This window comes from Apostichopus japonicus, chromosome 23, assembly GCF_037975245.1.
Source record: "Apostichopus japonicus isolate 1M-3 chromosome 23, ASM3797524v1, whole genome shotgun sequence".
NCBI classification, from domain to species: Eukaryota; Metazoa; Echinodermata; class Holothuroidea; order Aspidochirotida; family Stichopodidae; genus Apostichopus; species Apostichopus japonicus.
Window position 1 is genome coordinate 5,050,426 of NC_092583.1, and position 15,822 is coordinate 5,066,247.

General features: G+C 36.6%; 2 protein-coding genes across 4 annotated transcripts in view; both read right to left on the reverse strand.

Annotated features, from left to right (window-relative positions):
• Positions 1-15,822, reverse strand: part of LOC139964689 (1-phosphatidylinositol 3-phosphate 5-kinase-like) — a 147,586-nt gene that overhangs the window by 92,001 nt on the left and 39,763 nt on the right. The gene's annotated exons all lie outside the window — the stretch shown is intronic.
• Positions 8,607-15,180, reverse strand: LOC139964712 (melatonin receptor type 1B-A-like). Its single transcript, XM_071966570.1, has one exon. It carries the CDS (start codon positions 13,825-13,827, stop codon positions 12,814-12,816), a length of 1,014 nt encoding a protein of 337 aa, XP_071822671.1. The 5' UTR covers positions 13,828-15,180; the 3' UTR covers positions 8,607-12,813.

Sequence of the window (15,822 nt, forward strand, 5' to 3'; positions counted from 1 at the left end):
GACATTAGAAAACACAAGTTAAGTAAACTGTTAGTTTGACTTGAAACTTCCAACAATTATTGCAAGAGATCCCTTCTTACATATTACCAGACAAACTTGTATAAACTTCTAGTGATCAATTCACCATACTCCAATGTTACTGCTGGTGATTCCAATACTTGAACTAATAGCAACAGCTTGTCAATTTTCACATAACTTCAAAGATAGGACAATATGATAATGCCCTCTATTGGTTCTGTTCACCGTTGGGGAGCCCCATTGCATGAAACAGTATCAAGCAATGTAATTCTTGTACAATGTTATATTATTATTTGTTTGTTGTGTAATGTTTATCTATACTTCTCCCTATTTTGTACAAATGGTTGCACACTAAGCACAGGTAATTAAAACTTCATATATTTCTTTGACATCTCTGAAAAACAAGTGGGAATTAATCTGGCAACCAGTAGATATACATCTGTGTGTGCAACCATACATACCATAATCATATACCTTCCATAAAAGCAAAAAGAGTTCTTAAGTAAACAGGAAACAACAATGTAGCTAGTGATGTGAAAAAGATTTAATATTTACTTTTGCCTCTGAGGAGCAATGTTTGCCTCTGAAGAGCAATGTTTGCCTCTGAAGAGCAATGTCTGAAGATTGAAACATAATTAAGGCACTAGCTGCAACTTCATAAATATCTTGAAAATTCTGGCAATTTTATGATCTCAAAACATGACCTACATATAGGTACCTTTAGAATTTGAAAACATCTTTCCAACCTGCAAATTATTAAATCTCAAAATAGTGTAGCAGCATTTGCAACCAGTTGTGTGAGCTCTTTGAAACCACTTGGAAGCATTCAAGTTTGATATATGAGGGCAGTCTTTCAAAATCCTGTTTACCGTCACCCTGCTTCTACAGACAGGATGTCAGATTTAAACTGCTCAGCAACTTTGTGATGTTGTTATCAATTATTCAAAATAGATCCTTGAGAAGAACAAACCCTTCAAACAGCTTGCGCCCATACGTGTTTTCAACTCTTGTACTTTGAAAATCAACTATCAATTGTATTAAATTTAACCTAATTTAAGTAATAAAGTATCATTACCTTTGTGTATTCAGTTGTTGACTTGTTAATAATTGCATTCGTGTGGCATTTCTTCTTTATAAAAAAAAAAATAGACACTATAATGTTTTATGCTGTTCAATGGTTTTCCCTTCCTTGTTTGGTTTAGATTTACAGTTTCATTTGATGAATAGTAAGGTTCATGTGTATTGAATCATGCATTGGAGTAGCAAGAGGTATTGAATCATGCATTGGAGTAGCAATAGGTATTGATCATATATTGGAATCATAGGCGTAGGAGGCGGGGGGGCTGGGGGGGCTGCAGCCCCCCAACCATATTTTTTGGTGAAAATTCGGGCAATATGCTGAGAATTATTCGGGCATCTACTGAAAGAATTATAATTTACAGTGTGTTTTTCTTTTTTTTTGGTGAAAATTCGGCAATATGCTGAGAATTTTTCGGGCATCTACTGAAAGAATAATAATTTGCAATGTGTTTTTCAATTTCTGGTGAAAATTCGGGCAATATGCTGAGAATTTTTCGAGCACCTACTGAAAGAAGAATAATTTGCAATGTGTTTTTCAAGTTTTTTTGATGAAAATTCGGGCAATCCGCTAAGAATTTTTCGGGCACCTACCAGTGGTGGAGCGTCCATACAGTCAGAGAGAGCGGATGCCCCCATGACCAACTCAAATGGACTGCTGGCGCCCTTTTCAGCTTTTTACCACTCTTTACTTATTCGCGATTATTGACTTTATTATTGGGCTCTCAAATACCTATTGACATTTGTCACATTTTGTTGGTGCAATTTTCTGACAAATGGTGATGACACCTATTTGTTCTTCGTTTATCTGCAAATCAGCAAGGCCCGGAAAGGGTCATTTCCTGCAATCTAGGGAGTATGTTTACTCAAAAAATTTCTGTACGCTCCGCGCCAACCTGTGGTGGCACTCCGCTTAGATAGTGTCGAAAGCGCCCCTACAGACCATTCTCTCCCCCCTGACCAATACCCCAATAGCTTCGCCACTGGCACCTTCTGAAAGAAGAAGAATTTGCAATGTGTTTTTCAATGGTTAAACTTATATTATTATTATGATCATTATTGTTGCAACGACTTCCCCAATAATTATAACCAATATGGAAGGGTAAAAACACGGGAAATGATTGTATGTTATTGACATGTGATGTAATAACCGTTGAATGCCTATATGATATGCACATTAACATGTGGAACGCGCGCAAAGTGCGCGAAAAATTTTGGTTATATTTTTCGGGCAAGTCGTTACAGCCCCCCCAAATCAAATGAGGCTCCTACGCCCATGATTGGAATGGCAATGTGCATTGATCATGCATTGAAATGGCAAAGTGTATTGATCATGCATTGCAGTAGCGAAGTGTTAAGCTTTAGGAATTGCTTAGGAAATACTCACACCAGCGTTATAGCTACGGTGGTCGGCACTGGGCGGGCCCGACCAGCACAGAGGATTTCCGCCAACCACTCCTGATGAAAAACACTGCTTCCGACCGGCACTAATTTCACATTAAAAACTGCTTTAAACGTGACTATTTGTGAATAAAAGTAGTACTTACATTCATATTTCCATCCTTAATCTTGTTTTATTTGCAATTGTACAGTTTCCTGAATTTTTAAAATCTAAAAAACTGAAACCAAATCAGAATCTAACTTCTTGTACACGTGCACATTAGCATGAACCAGAACCTAACATACAGGAAGGCTTTAGCATGATCCTACTTGTGAAGAACAGGACCTAAACTCCCTAGCTAGGTAGAAAAAAATCAGTTGACTGTAGGGCAATTTTTGCAGTCCAGCGAATCTGTACTTTTTTTTAAGCCAGCTAGACATCCCTTTTCAATATCATGTATCACTGGATTGGGTGTGTAGAGCAATTGGTCATGTTTTCTCGGAAGGGTGTATTACAATTACGTTTCTGGAAAAATTGTCGAGTACGCGTGTCATGATCATACCGGGGCTGAGCTATACTGCAGCTTAAAGGTTCTCAGCTTCATACAATGCAATGCGATGTGGAGAAATCAACTGAAACTGTATCGCAAATAAGCTTGCAAAAAATTTTCACCGAATATTCACTTATATCTCTAACCACATGGCAGCCTAACAACACAGCCTTACAATTTCCTCAGTTGTCTGTTAATATAAAATTGTTAGCATTTGTCTGACATAAAAGTAGTTATCCTAACTCTATTGTATTTGCATCAATGCCATGAATTTGTTCTACCAACTTTGAGGGAAATCATGTCTTAGACAGTAAAATTTATAATATCTTGCTTCTGTCAAGAAATACAAGGGGGGGGGGGGGGGGAGTTTAAGGAGAAATAAAACATGATTAAAACCTGTCCGGCAATGAAGGCTTCCTATATCCCAATTTTTTCTTATTCAAGTATTAATGCAATATACCACAAAAGCTATTTACAATACACTATTTAACATGTCTATTGAACATTAATTACATAAACCCCATATTCAAAATGGTCCGACCAAACTGCTAATTTAATATCCCGATCTGCCTAAGATACAAATTTCTTTTCTGATCTTTTTTATGAATTTCCTGGAGGAAATGGCTTACTTATAGCAGGAAAAAAAATATTCACCGTGATACAAAAGTCAAATGCTTCACACAGCCATCACATAAGTACTGCAGTTTCTGGACTTCGGGCATGCTCAGGAGATTTTTAACGACTTTCCTGTAGGAAACGTACTGGCTTTAATATTATTATGACAAGTTTCAACATAGTATCACATTACAATACTTAGTGCTTGCTTGTACTATAGTTCAGACAAATAAGACAATTTAATGAGACAAGGAATAAACTAATGAACACAATACAATCACCCTGGTCACATGACTATCCTCTCCACAGGCAGGACAATGCCATTACCAAAGGAATAACCGTATGAACACAAGACAACCACCCTGGTCACATGACTATCCTCTCCACAGGCAGGACAATGCCATTACCAAAGGAATAACCGTATGAACACAAGACAACCACCCTGGTCACATGACTATCCTATCCACAAGCATGCAGGACAATGCCATTACCAAAGGAATAACCGTATGAACACAAGACAACCACCCTGGTCACATGACTATCCTATCCACAAGCATGCAGGACAATGCCATTACCAAAGGAATAAAGTTATGAACACAATACAACCACCCTGGTCACATGACCATCCTCTCCACAAGCAGGACAATGCCATTACCAAAGGAATAAACTTAACAACACAAGACAAGACAACCACCCTGGTCACATGACTATCCTATCCACAAGCCGGACAATGCCTTTCCAAATTTAGGTCTCAAACAGAAGTGACTACTTCCCATAGTTTAAAACTACATAAAATAAGCATATAAACAGTACATGTTATTCACATCCAGTGAACTATGCACTTTTACCCTGGATGTATAAATACTAAGACCAAACTATACTTTGCATAAGAAGCATCCTGAGACACAGTGACATACCCAATAAAGAAAAGAAAAACTACAGTCTGCACGAGACGTTCATTATATTTACAGATTACATTTCACATGAATTCTTCAACTTGTTTGTATCTTATTTTGCATATTATTATTTTTTATTTAAATAATTTGACATGTATTATTAGTCTCCCAACTCAATTGCAATAAAAGATGTTACTTTAAAATGCACATATCTGACAGATCTGATACTACGTTGTTGTTAGTGTATTAACTTTAAATACCAACGTTCCGTGCTATTCTCCTAATATTTAATATCTATACAATTGATACTCCCTTTTCTCTCCAATTACACTAATTTCAACACCGATCCTGTTTCATAATTATTTTCAGCACTGTGGTATAGTTAAGACATAGATATAACACATAACCTGTCAACAACAGTTTATAACCTAATGACCAAAACCTAATCCAAGGTTAAAAGTCTCAAAATAGGAAAACTATGTTTAAAACATGTCTAAGTGCTTTCAAATTTATTACCACACACTTAAATCATATAAATTCTTGAGCACAACTATTAAACATATTGAAACCATGTCAACTTAAAGCTATGCATTTACCACAGGGCAAATTTTCCCACTATGATAACCTAAACGTTTTACTGCCGATTTTAGTGATTCAAACAGTATTTGGCAGACAAAATTGTCTCCATATAAAATCAGTTTTTTTGCCGAAATTATATTTCAACCCAATTGGACTTGGGGTGGGGGTGGTCAAAGATACACACTTGGGAAAGTTCGAGTCCAAACACACCATTGAAAATGTGCACGGTAGATACTACAACAAATGCTTTTGAAAAGCCCTCCTATATACCGTTACAATTTCCACTTCTGATCCCTTCTGTTCTAGTGGCACTATAAAGGGCATAAACTGAACTTTCCATTGATATAAAACTGATGTTCATTCATCAATTCTTTCTATCAGACCTGATACCAACCAATTGAAAACCTTGTAAGAAAACCTTCAGATTTGTCATCTTCAAGTGCACACAATGCTGTATTTCAATCGAAACGGTACACAACAAACAGCATGAAATGAGGTCCATTTGAAGCCTATATTTCTTTCTATTTTAGCCAAATTATTTTGCCAAGGGCATTATTACATGTTAAATCAAGTACGAGTTATTGATTTTATTATCATCATAATGTATCTTTCCATAGAAAAAGCAAGAAGTTTTCATGGGCCTAGCTCTCTGGGTTAAGCGTAAGTGTCCAAGGAAAGTTCAATTTTCACTAATAGGGGTGGTTTAAATAAAATATACATAAAACTAATTATTAATATTGATTAATGGTGTTGCACCAAATTATTTCAAATAACAGTGGTTGTAGATATTTTTAATTTCGTTTTCTGTTGTAATTCAGTTTTAATGATTCATGCATTGCATTTGGTTAACCGTTAACCCACTTCAAAACCAAACAGTCAGTCTCACATATATGCACATTGGTCGTATTTATTTAGGCTTTTAAGTGTGCATTTTATGGGCAAAGGAACAGATATATGTTTATATCCATTTTCACACATATAAGGATGAGAAAGGGATGTATCTACCTAGAATTTCTCTCTCTTAGAGCCTACAGATATGCCATGGTTCACCAATTAATTATGCTTGCCTGCTATTAAAAATAACAAAATGATGTGATATCCTTCTTGAGCTGGCAGTAACTGCAGCACCAGAACTACCACCAAAAATGAGAATTTTGAGAAATTTAATATGGTTCAAATTAATGATACATTTTTTTGTGGAAAAAAATAAATGTCTGATGTAGACTATCTATGTACTTGACTCAGAGACAATTTCATCATAAACAGTAATCATTTATAGACAGTTTGGTTGGTTAACGAGTTACACAAAGTTACAACCTGAGACAGTTTAACCTTTCCATATGGCTAGTAAGGCAGCAACAATAACCTAACCATTCTGAGGTTAATGATATGTAGTGTATGTGTGTATGCGTGTATTTACATTGATCATCATTGCATGTACAGTATATCAAGGAACTGTTTCTCACATAGGCCTACAGCAGGGTTGTCCAACCTACGGCCCGCGGGCCACAGTCCGGCCCGCCAGAGATGCTCTACGGTGCGAAATGTTAGTGAGCAGATTTATTGATAACAATTTAAGCTATATAAACAATCAATCGAACCTTCTGGGTCCAAAAAACTGCATACAGGTCAGTTTGTGTGACACTCTCTCAGCGGAGGGGGGGCGTCTTGACTTTATTCATGTTTTATCAGGAAGGAAAATAAATCAGTGCGCTCCGCGCGCAGTGCTCGTATCTTGTTGCCTTCATGGGCTTCGGCAAAAATCGAAAAATCGAGCGTAGGGTTCATGCGGCCCCCTCCTTCATCATAATCATTCCATGCGGCCCTCCTCTACAAAAGGTTGGACAACCCTGGCCTACAGTATATATTCTATACCTTTCAAGACAAAAGTTTTTCAAAATTGGTGTGTGTTTGTGCATACCTATTAAAGTTCAGTATGTGTGGCCCAGCTGTACCTCTGTTAATTATAATTACAACTAAAGGTAAAACAATCTGTCTTAAAGGATGGCTTTATTTACAAAATTAAAGGATTATCCATCACATGTCAATATGTGCCTAAAATACCAGTCCATCTATGAAGAATGAGGCTGCAAGTGTTAGGTTAGTCCCTAGCAATTTTGAAGTGTCTGATAAATGGTCACATAATACTTTCAACAAATGGAATACAGTCGATGTTTATCAGGCAATATCTCACAAAGTCAAGTGAGAAATACAAATTGATTTTCTCGACAGGAAGAAATATGGTATTCAGAACTATTCATGCTTTTCCAGAAGCTAAACTAATTTGGCAAACCACAAAACAGTTTTCCTTTTCCTCTTCGTTATATTCAACTACTCTAGCGAACTTAACCTGAGCGGCATCTTCCTATCTTCGATAATTGCATAAAGTATTTAAAGTTTCCGCTACCGCCCTTACTTATAACTTAATATTCTCATTTTCGCACACCAAATGACGACTTAATTTCATATAACCTAGCAGATGACACGTAGCAAGTATATCTTAATATATATTAGTTGATATCAGTAAACAAAAAAGTTGCAGCCTACTTCAGAGATGGAAGAAGTGTACATCATTATACTCATGAAGCTGGGTAACGAGGCTGGTCACGATCCAATCAGAATAATTCCAGTTTTTAAGTGTTCATGCAATTATGAGCTTGAGTTAAAGTTGGTTATTTTATGTACTTATACTTTTTATAAGTCATTCTCATTCCCACTCACGTTTTGTGGGGTAATATCCATATTATTATTCCTGTTGAAACTGGATGACTCATCACCTTTTCACTAAAATATGGAAAAGATTGTCAACATTTCCAATTGAAAAACTTGATGGTTGACTGTTCACTGTAAAAGCAGATTTTACAATTTAAGTAGAAGAACTAGGTTGCCTTTATCCATCATCCATACCACAAATGATTCGGGTTAATTCAGTAGCAAACTGATATACTGAGAGCTTCCAAGAGCTAGAAATAATTAAATGTATGCATGCAAAACGACACTGACTTGCCATATGCACCAGCTGGAAACATGATATTTGCACAATAAAATATGTAAAGGGGCCAGTACACAATGAAATGTGTTGTTCTCAGGAGGAAATATATATAAACATACACCATTTTACAGGTGGGAAGGGGGGGGGTGGAAGGGAAGTGTTGACAGATTTTGAAACGTAGCTGTATCAAGACTGACTGCAGTTACTGGCCAAGCAAAGTTCTGTAAACAAGCTAACAATAGCAATAAATACACTCAGAGTTGTAGGATGGTATTTCCAATGGTGCACAATGTTATTGGGTGGCGATCCAGGGGTAGGGAATCGAGCCCTGGGAAGCTGTAGTGTGTTCAGATAGTTTTAAACTGTTCTCTTGACATCATAGCAACTTTTGCAGGGAAAAAAGCATGTCAGAAAGAGTATACTGTAAATTTCTCTGGAATGTATTTCACAGCTCCAGTGGTGATCAAGGAGGATAAATTTATTCCCCAAGAGGCTACAGTTGTCTTCCGATATTTATTATTCTCTCATAGCAATTTTAAACTTGTGCAAAAACACATGTCAGAGAGATGAATTTAATTCCACTGGAAATGCATCTATCATCAGAACCAATGTATTACAGTGATCTTGTCCCTGTGAGGTTAAATATCAAAATGATGATCATCCTGACAGGGTGGTGATAATTTTCAACTTCAAGTTGCCATAAATGTCATCAAGATTTATCAATTCATTCCAATATATTATGGCATGCCCCATGATTCTTCTGGTAATTCTATACCGTACATTGTATTGCATAATGGAGTAATGGAGGACAAACAATTAAACACAGGACGAACTGTAAAGCTAGTATGCCAGTGACAGAGTACAGAGAAGAATTAATTCTAATTTAAATAATCTGCTCACTTTCATAACAACACATTTATTTAACTGCATAGTGACAAAATATGATCTCATCAGTTTGAGATTCTTTCATGACAGCTGTTTGTACCATGCATAAATTACAAATAACTAAAATCTTGATTTGAGAATATTTAGTTCAAGTTAAGATGCTATAATCAAGCTTCCCATATTACTACATATGGAGGTATTATATATCAACTACAATAACCACTGAGATTCCACAATTACTTATTAAGCTGCTTACAAGTCTTACCATACATACAAATATCACAAAATTCTGCCAATAACTACAGTATGAACTCGCTCAAATCTAATGTATTATTTTATCAACATTCTGAATTGTTCCTTAATATCAAGTTATAACTCTAACATAAATAGTTAGATCACGATAACTTTCTGCCTTGTTCTTTGCAGTGAATAAGATTGACATGCATCTAGAGCACACTGTTTAGACAAACCCTTGAGGTTAGGCAGCATTAATATACTTGTGGACATATAACTTGAGATCGAGTACTTACTAATACTTTTTATGATATTGAAGACAATGTACATATAGCTTTCTGATCATTATATTTAAAATTAAATAAAATAGATGACGTATTTGTCTTGTTATACTGTAACTCTTACTCTCCTTTCTGCAAATCGCAGGTTTCAGAGCTACTTCTCTAACTGAAAGGTGATCGATATAAACACCAAAGTGACCTTTAATGAAATTTACCAGTTCTTTTCATAACAACCTTGTTTGGACTTTTATTTCCTTCCCAGCAAAAAGGTTGAATATTATTACACAGATTTGACACAAATATGAAAATCTTTTATTGGACAATTCAAGTAGATAAAATGAGAGATATTTCCTCTGCTAGCACAAAACAAGATTTTAGAAAAGAAGTCAAAACCTCTGCCTGATGAATATTCAATAGGGAAAAGCAACCCAACAAGAAAAGTCTCGACTTCAACTATGGTATATGGATATGGCTATATTATATACAGAACAAAGTGATGAATACGCTCAGTACACACTGAGACTGAGATGCTGTTTAGATCAAAGAAACTTACTAGAAATTGTAACCAGTCCTTTTGGATTGATTTTATTTTCACGTTTTGAAGAAAATCCCAAATAATTTAAATCATCAGCTGCAGTAGTTTTCCTTCATCACAAATATATGAAGGAAATGTAGAGAGAACGGCCTATTTCCTTTATACAAATACACCACAAAGGCAAAGCAATGAAACATTTGGATTTGAATGGCTCTATGAGTTACTACATATTAAATAAACATACTGTACAGTCAGTGAAAAAACTAACCATCTTTCCAGTTACTCATGTTTGTGTTGGTAAAATTATTCACAAACTATCGAGGCAAAGACCTAAACGCTATAAACGCTTAATTCTACCAGTGAATATTTACACTTTGCTTTACAGAGAGGTACAGTAATCTTCGCTTTTAACACAGTTCTAACATAACAAAGCAAACTTTATAGCATTTTATGTATTTGTCAATGCATAGTATTGTACCAGTGAACATTTACACTTTGCTGTACAGCAAGGTAATCTTCGCTTTTACACAATCCTAACATAACAAAGCAATCTCTATGGCATTTTATGTATTTGTCAATACATGGCAACATCTGGGACTCAGATTTGCTATCATGAGCCCACAATAAACATTTCACAAATCAGTATATCATTCTGTTACTCTGAAAGTAAATGTCTAATGGCATACCACAAACAGGGAGAGATTTGAATGATGATGGATGTTGGAGGACAGGTTGATAAGCTCTTATCATTTGTAGTGGTCACTAAGTTTACTACTCAGTGGCATAACCAGACTTTTTCATCTGCAGGTGCTGAGGGTGAGGGGGTGTCATTATACATACTTTTGCAATATTTCCTATTCCTCAACATTTGTATCCATAGTAACGGTACTGTTATCAATATTTCTTTACCCAAATTGAAGTTTATTTCTGAGTGTCCTCTGCGAAATTATGAAAGGGGTAGTCCAACTAAAAATATGAACTTAATTTATTGTACAGAAAGTCACTATCCTTTTGACTGATAAACCCTGTGTGCTCTGTTCTCAAATTGTTTACAGTACATAAATAAATGTATTGTTCACAATTTGTCTAAAAAAAACTGATGCATTTCTAATTTACAATTGGATGATTCATTTTAGCAGTAAAACTTGTTATTTGCCGAATCAAATTTAGAATTTGGATAAAATTTAAAAAATTAAATATGCTGTAGCGATGTGATTTTGACAATTGGGTTCAGTTTCTTGTCCTTTCAATTATTTTGTCTGAAGTTCTCATTTTGATCGGGACTATTCTTTCAACAGTACAGGTTAATTAAGCATTGTCTATGATTTACTATAATTTTGATTTAAATTAATTTGTATATGAAGCTTAATCGAGTTAGGCTTCATTCATTCAGCCACTACAAAACTGTTTGTCCAGCGCGATAGACCATCAGTTTTATTACATTAATCGGCTTAAGTCTCTACAGTCGTCGGAAACAATAACTTAGTTAGGCCTATTCTAACGACTGATCAGTCTGTGTGAGTTTCATGTGTGCGATGTTGAAATTACACAATATGTAATTTTGCTGAATATCTAAGCCTTTTGTCCCACAGACTTTTGAATCGCCATCAGTAGCCTACACAGAGTTACCCTATCGAAAAGGAATGCAAACCACCAAATTGTAGGCTACCTATGTATAGGGGCAGAAATCGAACAAAAATGTTTTTGGCCTTTATTCACTTGATTTGGCCGGTAAATTCTCTAAATTTGACCGGTTGTGTTACAGAAAAGCCTGGCAACCCTGATGTAGGCTGTAAACTAAGTACAACTACAAACTGGTGTCACACTGTGACACCATCGTATTGTTTGTTTTGTATTACTGAGTACTGCCACAGTGCCACGGATTTGACTTGCTAGGTCACCCTAGAATTAGCTTCTATTTTGAGTGAGTTATTACCTGCTTGACTAATTTCTACCCAAAACATCAATATCAGGCTAATCATATCCAGTATTTTGAACATTTTAATACAATTTTATATGGCTAAAATCTTGGCCAATTTGATAAATCGTGAAAGCTCTGAAGCCTCTAAAGTCTACCATTTCCTATAGCTTCCAGGGGCATTGACCCTGGACCTCACCCGGGGCCCTATGATGGACCCCTGTGTCCCACGCAGATAGCTTCAAAGCATGCTTGTTGACAGGTCAATAAATTGAATCCGTCCACCCCCCCCCCCAATTTGAAATCCTGGCTATGCGCTTGCGGACGTTAGTTATAACAATGGTATTAAGCTATAAACATACACATGATATTACAAGCATGGTAGCAGGTTATCTTGTTGCATAGCTTGTGTGGCAAGGGGAGAGCGATTGCAGGCCACCTAGAAATGACAGAAAGCAATAGGATAATATTTAATGTCAGGTGCAATTGACTGGCATTAGTTTGGGAATTCCTGTCAATTACGGATAAATGCCCCCTGCCCCCCCCCCCCCCGCTGGTTATGTCACTGTTACTACTATATTACAAACACTTCAATCAAGTTCAAGGTATGAATATTTCAGAATTTATTTTGCAGAGTGCTAACACTTTTGAGAGCATAACGAATACTGTATCTGGCATAAAACATATCAAAATATATTTCCAGCTGTTAATCCCTGTGAGCGAAAGCTTTCAGATGATTAAAGTCAACTGAAAAGGGAAAAAAAACTATGATGGTAATTTTAAGCAGTCTTAGATTTATTAAAGTTGTTTTTTCTTTGGAGTCATTTACCATCCCATCATACCATTCTATAATTAGCCAATAGAAGCTACTACTACCGTGGTGGTGTTAGCCGGCAGTCTTTCGGGGTGACATATGTACTTGAGACTAAAAGCTCTACGGAAATTTTTGTTCATTCCAGCATAAATTAAAGGGTTGAAGACTGAATTAGAGAAAGCAAAAATCAAGCAGAAAGCAGTGAGTCCACCGGGTTTCACCTTTCCGATTGTAGAAAGATGTAGGATGAAGGAAGGAGACCAACAGAGGAGGAAACAGAAGAAGACCAAAGCAGTCATTTTGGTGACAGCTATCTCCTCCCGTGAGAAACCTTTCGGTTTGCTCTGCGTGTTCAGCATATTCGCTGCACTTCGAGTACTCTGAAGACGGAGCTTGGCGGAACGGATCTTCTTGAAAGTGAGGATGAAAAATATGGGCGTGGCGATCCCACAAGATTCAAAGACAGTTAGTAGGAGTAGGGTCTTATACCACCACGATTGTCTGTTAGTCTCGACGATACCGCAGCCTCCCAACTCGGGGATGAAATCAATCTCACCGAATCCGAAGAAAGGAAGGCAGACAAGAAATATAGAGTACACCCAAACAAAACCAAGGATGATTCCTGTACCAAACCGTCCCCAGTACTTCAGGTAGGTGTGGCGAGGCTGGGTGATGATGAAATAACGATTTGCAGCGATGACTTGTAGACTGTTAACGGATATAGTGATGAATGTCACCAGAGAGAAGAAGGATGCCTTGCATATGGTACGGTGTTCCTCGTGGAACTCCATGAAACGGAAACGAGAGAAAAGCAGAGGTATGCTGATCAGGACGGTGCCTGTGTCGGTCAGAGCTAAGCTGGCGACCAGGGCATTGGCCGTGGTCTGCAGCCGTTTGACACGCAGTATGGTGTAGACAGTGAGCAGGTTACCGACAGATCCGATCACGACTACCAAAGCTACAAACACAGTCATAAGGCTGACGACGAATGGATTATCACTGCCATTGGTGATATCCTTTTCACTTAGGGAGATGTTCAGCGACGCTTCCATGACGGTCGTCACGATATAAGGAAGCCGACAGACGTAGTCCTAAATGAAACAAACACTATAGTGATATAATTCATCTACGACTAGTTATAATCAGTCTGAATAAAATTCATCCCTTTCATAAAGTCCACATACAGAGTAGTAATAATCAACTCAAGGCTGTAGGTCATCAAAATGCAAAATTTCCAGTGCACAAGGTCTGAGAAAAAGGTTCCTGAAAACACTACATCTTGACCCAAATAAAGTACAAATAGGTTCAAAATTGTCCCAAGTTTTCCTTAAAACAAATTTGTTGCATGTTCCAAAACTTATGTCACAAAATTCCAACTTGGACTACTTTGTTCGGGTGAAACTAAGCTTCTTCCAAGGTAACGTTAATTAAAGGGTTCGATAAAAGTCACACAGAACTAGGATACTTTAAACTCATCATATATAAACTGTCTGACCATTTATGTGAGGAAAGACAAGCTGGCAACATTCCAACAGGAACTGCTAAAATGTATTAAATAGCTGTTATTTTTTAAAATAAACTTAAAATTGTCCCTACCAGTTGTATATATATTTATACATATATATATCTACATATATTCTTGTTGAAAAATAATTCAGCCAAAGCAAAACATCATCTACAGTATGAGTTGCAAAGTATTTTTTTATGATTCAATTCAGCAAAACATTGGTTTCTTGTTTCATACTCTCGTTGCGACAGTTAAACTCACTCTCATTTTTGCGCTTTTCACAACTTTGTATTTCTGCTTTCCTCTTGTAATTGTTATCCACGGTTCTACACACAGGAAATAAGTAGTAACGGCTGAATATAGCTGGTTCTAGATTGAATGAAACCTTTGTTTAGCCATCCATTAACTTCTCCGTCACCATGGCTATGCAAATGTAAATGGTTAAAACATCACTTCCATAGCTGCAGTAAACGCAACTCAGATATCCTTAACTCGTAAACAGCGCAAATCCAAACAACACATCGACTGTTTGTACAGCTAAACAAACAAAGTCAGAATGATCGCAGAAGTATCTTCATATCGTTCTCATGTTTTATTGTTTGTTAAGTGCGGAAGAAATTGTGGGCTTTCTCTTAGGGAAAGGTAACAATCACAAGATGATGTTTCCTCCAGTTAATTTCAAATTTGCGCAAAACTGCTCGTATGTGAATCATCTTCCTATCTTCGATAATTGCATAAAGTATTTAAAGTTTCTGCTACCGCCCTATAACTTAATATTCTCATTTTCGCACACCAAATGATGACTTAATTTCATAAAACCTAGCAGATAACACGTAGCGAGTATATCTTAATATATTTAGTTGATATCAGTAAACAAAAAAGTTGCAGCCTACTTCAGAGATGGAAGAAGTCTACATCATTATACTCATGAAGCTGCGTAACGAGAATGGTCACGATGCAATCAGAATTATTCCAGTTTTTAAGTGTTTTGTGCAATCATGATCTTGATTTAAAGTTGACAATTTTATGTACTTCAATTTTTATATATCATTCTCATTCCCACTCACGTTTGTGGAGTAATATCCATATTATTATTCCTGATTAAAATGGATGACTCATCACCTTTTCACTAAAAAATGGAAGAGATTGTCAGCATTTCCCATTGAAAAATTTGATGGTTGAACTGTTCATTGTTAAAGCAGATTTTACAATTTAAGTAGAAGAGCTAGGTTGCTTTTATCCATCAATCCATATGACAAATGATTCGGGTTAATTCAGTAGCAAACTGATATACTGAGAGCTTCCAAGAGCTAGAAATAATTAAATGTATGCATGCAAAACGACACTGACTTGCCATATGCACCAGCTGGAAACATGATATTTGCACAATAAAATATGTAAAGGGGCCAGTACACAATGAAATGTGTTGTTCTCAGCACCATTTTACAGGTGGGAAGGGAGGGGGGGGTGGAAGGGATGTGTATACAGATTTTGAAACGTAGCTGTATCAAGACTGACTGCAGTTACTGGCCAAGCAAAG

What these genes read in the sequence shown, in the direction of transcription:
- LOC139964712 (XM_071966570.1), bottom strand. Translation starts at nt 13,827, where the DNA reads ATGGAAGCGTCGCTGAACATCTCCCTAAGTGAAAAGGATATCACCAAT.